The sequence below is a fragment of the Sapajus apella genome, unplaced genomic scaffold (genome assembly GCF_009761245.1).
Source record: "Sapajus apella isolate SASKATOON/1434 unplaced genomic scaffold, GSC_monkey_1.0 scaffold123, whole genome shotgun sequence".
NCBI classification, from domain to species: domain Eukaryota; kingdom Metazoa; phylum Chordata; class Mammalia; order Primates; family Cebidae; genus Sapajus; species Sapajus apella.
This window is the reverse complement of record NW_022437063.1, coordinates 3,087,841-3,093,398: the sequence shown is the minus strand read 5'-3', so window position 1 is coordinate 3,093,398 and position 5,558 is coordinate 3,087,841. Positions and strand designations below refer to the sequence as shown.

Genomic DNA, 5,558 nt, shown 5'->3' with positions numbered 1-5,558 from the left:
AAGGGATGGGTGGATGAGTGGATGGATAGATGGATGGATGGATGGGTACATAGGTTGGATGAGTGGGTGCATGGGTGGATGGAAGGATGGATGGATGAGTGGATGAATGGATGGAAAGATGGGTAGATAGGTAGATGAGGGGATGGATGGATGGATGGATGAAAAGATGGGTGGAAGGATGGGTGGATGGGTAGGTAGATGGATGAGTGGATGCATGGGTGGATGGAAGGATGGGTGGATGGAAGGATGGGTGAGTGGGTAGGTGGATGGCTGGCTGGCTGGCTGGATGGATGGATGAGTGTAGGAACTGATGGAAGGATGGGTGGATAGTAGATGGATGAGTGCATGGATGGGTGGATGGAAGGATGGGTGAAAAGACAGGTGGATAGGTAGGTGGATGGATGAGTGGGTGCATGGGTGGATGGAAGGGTGGATGGATGAGTGGTTGGAATGGATGAAAGGATGGGTGGGTGGACTCCCCTGCTTGGCTGCAACTGAGCACTGTTTCCAGAGCCCAGGCTACACCTTTATTCTGGAAAGAACATTGAATCAGCCGTCTCCTGGAGCCCCCCCAGTTCACCCCGCAAACCAAGCCCCCAGAGTTGGGGAGGAACCAAGGCCTGGAGGAACGGCCCCTGCTGCCGCCTGTACCTTCTCTGAGTAAGATGGGCTCACTCTGTGCCCTGCCAGGTGGTCTCCTGGGACAGGGGCCCGTCTTAGCGCTGGCACCACCGGTGCTGTCACTCGAATGCCCAGGGCTCTGGAGAAGGAAAAGGCACATTCTTGAACCTTGTGATCACTTCCTGGGAGAGGCTGTGGCCCAGGGGACCCAGCCAAGCGAGGATGTGGCCCCTCGCTCTGCAAACAGCAGCTCAATCAGCTTTATCTGTGGGGCCAATTGTTCCCAGGCGGGCAGTGGCGTGCGACTGGGCTCCCGGGCCTTGATGAAGACGAGGAGACGGGGCAGGGCAGGGAGGAGGGGCAGGGATGCAGAACACAGTGTCGCGGCAGCCATCCTGGGCCACAGCAGGAGCACTAGATGGCAGCTTGGGCTCGACCCTGTGGCCTGCACACTCTGTCGTCTGGACAGGCCTGCCAGCTCTCCAAACATCCAGGCCCATCTGAGGAGGGTGAGCAGCTGGGGTAGGGGGTGAACTTCCCCCAGCTGGGAACTCTGTGAGGGGCCGCATCAGGGCAGCTCCTGGGGTGGCACCTGGCCTGGGTAGTATCCCGGCAGGCTGTGTGGCCAGGGCCAGGGAAGCTTCCAGGCTTGAAGGGCAGGTTAGTGGAGGGAGGGGCTTTTTGAGGAGGGGACAGGTCCCAGCAGAGATGAACAGGGAGCTGGGGCGATGGACAGGATGGGAGAGGAGCAGGAGGGAGGGAGGAGCTCCCAGTATACTCTCAGGTCGCCCAGACACCCAGCCCAGGCTCTGGCCCATGACCTCAGCTCAGCCTCCCAGCCCTGCAGCTCCCCAAAGCTGCCCCATCCTCTTAGGACACCTGGGCTCTTCCTACCCTCAGCCGTCCCCTGGGAGGGGCATCAGCCTCTCTCTCCCACCTCCTCCCAGCCTCTCCAGTCTTTGCCCAAGGGCATCACTGATGCAGAGCCGAGAACACCCCCAGCTCCAGGCCACCAGCCTAGGGCCCACCCAGCACCCCGTTGATGAGACTTTGGGCCCAGTCTTCTCCTTCCTGCTCAGTGATCTCCAGACCTTTGCTCATGTTGAACCCGTCCTGGGTCACTGTCCTCTGTCTAACGAGCTCCGATTCATCCATCAATACCCACACCTCCTCCAGGAAGCCCTACCTCAAGCACCATCACTGGCAGGATTAGGCTCTCCTGGGCTCCTGTAGCGCCTTCCTTTCCGTGTCCCATGCTGAACCTCGAGCCCCACAGGACCTCATGCAGCCAGGCCAAGGAAGGTGCCTGGGGCAGCAGCCACCTCGGTGGGGCTGTTTCTCTCCCTCTTTTTCTTGCACTCATTCATTCGTTCATTTTCTGGGGGACTTTTCCACTGGGCCAGAGCTGGGGGCTGACAGCAGGTGCCCCATGACCGCGAGTTCTGGCGCGGGGGACAGAGGGTGGCCAAGCCCTGGCAGGGCTGGGCTGCCCAGTGAGGCCAGCAGAGCTCTGACAACTGACAAATGGCTCCTCTGCAGCCGCAGGGCGCCAGCTAATAATTCCCCATCTTCAATCAGGCCCGGCTGGCAGGGCCCTTTCGATCCGGGTAAATGAGTACCTGGGGTCAGGGCTGGCTCTGGGAATCAGCCTTCCCGGGCCGTGGAGGGAGGCCCAAGGAAAACACTTGGCTGCACCCGTGGAGGGCCCTGGTAGCGCGGGGAGAAAGAACAGCAGCGGGCGGACCGGGGCTGTCGGCTTCTTGGCTTCTCAGCACGCCGGGGCCTCGGGAAAACGTGCGCCGAGGGCCACAGACACTCTAGGCTCCCATTACACAGCCATCTGTTAAGCACCAGCTGCATGCCAGACCTACGCCAAGTCTGAGGATGGGAAGAGGGAGAGATGGTGGTGGGGGGTGGTAACACGCATTTATTAAGCACCTACTGTTGCTGGGCCTACCGCCCTGCTGCCTGTGACCTGCAGCGAGTCCCACAGCCCCCAAGCCTCAGTTCCTCACCAGTGCATGACGAAGCCATAGCATCTCCTTGAAGGGCTGCGAGAGGCTCACAGAACAGCTCCATGGTCTCATCGCACCCTCGCAACGTCCTGTGCGGTGGAGACCTAGTGTTAGCCCCATGGAATGGGTGAGGAGGCTGAGGCTCAGAGAGGGTGAGACACTTACCTGCGGTCACACAGCCCGAAGTGGAGGAACGGGCTCCCGGGTGGGGCTGGAGGCGGGGGTAGGGAACCTCGGAGGGGGTCCAGCTCAGGCCGTGCTGTGTCGAGCAGCTTTCCTGTGGCCCGCAGGTTCTGGAGGACCGGATGCAGCTGGAGTGCAAGTGTCACGGCGTGTCCGGCTCCTGCACCACCAAGACCTGCTGGACCACGCTGCCCAAATTCCGCGAGGTGGGCCACCTGCTGAAGGAGAAGTACAACGCGGCCGTGCAGGTGGAGGTGGTGCGGGCCAGCCGCCTGCGGCAGCCCACCTTCCTGCGCATCAAGCAGCTGCGCAGCTACCAGAAGCCCATGGAGACGGAGCTGGTGTACATCGAGAAGTCGCCCAACTACTGCGAGGAGGACGCAGCCACAGGCAGCGTGGGCACGCAGGGCCGCCTCTGCAACCGCACCTCGCTCGGCGTGGACGGCTGTGACACCATGTGCTGCGGCCGCGGCTACAACACCCACCAGTACACCAAGGTGTGGCAGTGCAACTGCAAATTCCACTGGTGCTGCTTCGTCAAATGCAACAGCTGCAGCGAGCGCACCGAGGTCTTCACCTGCAAGTGACGGCGCGCCCGGAGGCCCCGCGGGCAGCCCAGCCACCCCGCGGCGTTCCACACATCCTCGCCTTCCCTGCCTTGGTGCTGCCAGCGGCAGGCAGGGGCGGGTGCAGAGCAGGGAGCTCCAGGTGCAGGAGGGCACCGGCCAGGGTCCACGTCCTCTGCCCGCCTCCCTGGGGCTCCCTCCTGCCACCTCCTCCCACCTCCTGTGGCAGAACGGCCCCCGCGACCCACCAAGAGAGCAAGGCCACGGGTCCCGGTGCTCCCCCGCCGGAGCCCAGCAAGTTCCCTTTCTTCTCTCTGGGAAAGTGAACCTCCAGGGCACACGTGTATCCCAGAGAGCAAAGTGACGACGAGACTGAGTGTCCCCTGCCCCACCTGGCGGCACAGACACAGAACAGCTACACTGGCTGGCCCCTCCAGACCATTTCCCAGGCCGGGTCTGCCACTGGGCCCGGGGGCAGTGGGGACAGATGTTGACACAAATTATTTATGTTTTCTTAGTATCAGAAGAGGATTCTCAGCACGAATTTGTAGCCAGTCCTAACTCTGTGCTCCATGTCAGCCCATGCCCTCGCCACCCTGTTTTCTCTCCCGGCCCTGCCCGCCAGCCCTCTGCCCCTGCAGAGCTGAGGCAGCCTGGGGTTGGTGGGGACCACAAGGTGCCTGTGGGTCCTAGGAGTGACCTGGGCAGGGGCTCGGCGGACCACACAGCCCTGACCGGGCCTTGGAAGAGAGCCAAGGACAGGCCCTTCCAGGCCGTTTTCCCTTCTTTTGAAAATCCTATCGATGGCCGGGATCACCTATAATCCCAGCACTTTGGGAGACTGAGGCAGGCAGATCACCTGAGGTCAGGAGTTTCAGACCAGACTTGCCAACACGGTGAAACCCGGTCTCTACTAAAAATACAAAAATTAGCCGGGCATGGTGGTGCATGCCTGTAGTCCCAGCTACTCGGGAGGCTGAGGCAGGAGAATTGCTTGAACCCGGGAGATGGAGGTTGCAACAAGCCAAGATCACGCCATTGCACTCTAGCCTGAGTGACAGAGCAAAACTCTGTCTCAAAAAAAAGAGAAAATAATGTCAAGCAAATCAAAATGTCACCAACGTCAGGTTCCAGGAGTACCTCGACCCTGCCCTCATCCTGTCTCCCTCCCAGCCTGGCACCTCCAGTTTATAGACCCCCCTTCACCCTGGAGCCAGCCTGACCCGTGGGACAGTGCAGGCAGGGGTGGGCAGGCAGGGGACCTGTGGTCAGGGATGTTTGTCCCATGTGACAGATGGGGACTCTGAGGCCCCGAGTGGCACAAGAACCTGCCAGAGACCCTGCAGCTTCGAGCAGAGGCTCGCACCTTGGCTCCTGCCCAGCCTGGGGCTCTGACCCGGGAGAGCACAGCGGGACCTCCAGGGTGGCAGGAGGTGACTCCCATGCCTTGACGTACTCAGCTGCTCCCTCCACCCCCAACAGCCTCACTGGGGTCTGCACTCCCCTCGGTGCCTTTGAGGGTTTGCATAGCCTTGTCCTGGTCCTTTTACCCTGATCCTGATGCTGAGAAAATCTGGATCCAGAGAAGGTCGTGTCCTTTCTAGACACTTCCAAGCATGTTTCTGAGGAGCTTAAGTGACAGAGGGAGGAACTCATCCAAGGCCAGAGAGGATGGTCTGCAGCTGGCTCCTGCTGCGGCCTCCACTGCCCGAGGCCTGGCCCCGGTTTAGGGCGTGTTCTCCTGGAAATGTGTTCTTGAGCAGCCGACAAGCCAAGCAGCCTGGACTCCGCCTGGGGCAAGTGACTTCCTCCTGGGCCCCAGCCCTGTGGTCCCACCCATGTGCCCCTAACCACGCCTGGACCCTCCAAGCCTCCAGGCCACCCTGAATGCCCCACCCTCAGCCTGGCCCCATCGGCTCACCTTCCCCAAGTCCCAGAACGCCCCCGGAGTCTGTAGGCCCGGCACTCTCTGCAAGGAACCTGGTTAACTTATGTTGTTATATAGCGTTGAAATGTCTATAATGTCTTTAAATTATTGTGACCTACACTGGGTACTGGAGAGGGGGATGGCTGCGGCCCCCATCCCCCATCCCATTCCCCATCCCATCCCCCACCCACATCCCATCCCCATCCCATCCCCCATCCCACTCCCCATCCCCTATCTCATCCCCAT

At 60.8% G+C, this 5,558-nt stretch overlaps 1 protein-coding gene across 2 annotated transcripts in view; it reads left to right on the top strand.

Moving 5' to 3' along the window:
- The window catches only part of WNT7B (Wnt family member 7B), a 40,937-nt gene extending 36,467 nt beyond the window's left edge, over positions 1-4,470 (top strand). Inside the window, exon 4 of one of the 2 annotated variants that reach the window (XM_032261466.1) lies at positions 2,927-4,470. In XM_032261466.1, the coding sequence (XP_032117357.1) occupies positions 2,927-3,406 (480 nt within the window). In that variant the 3' untranslated portion in view covers positions 3,407-4,470. The remainder of the gene's footprint in view (positions 1-2,926) is intronic. The other variant, XM_032261465.1, reaches the window with a different exon arrangement.
- Positions 4,471-5,558: the final 1,088 nt, after the last annotated feature.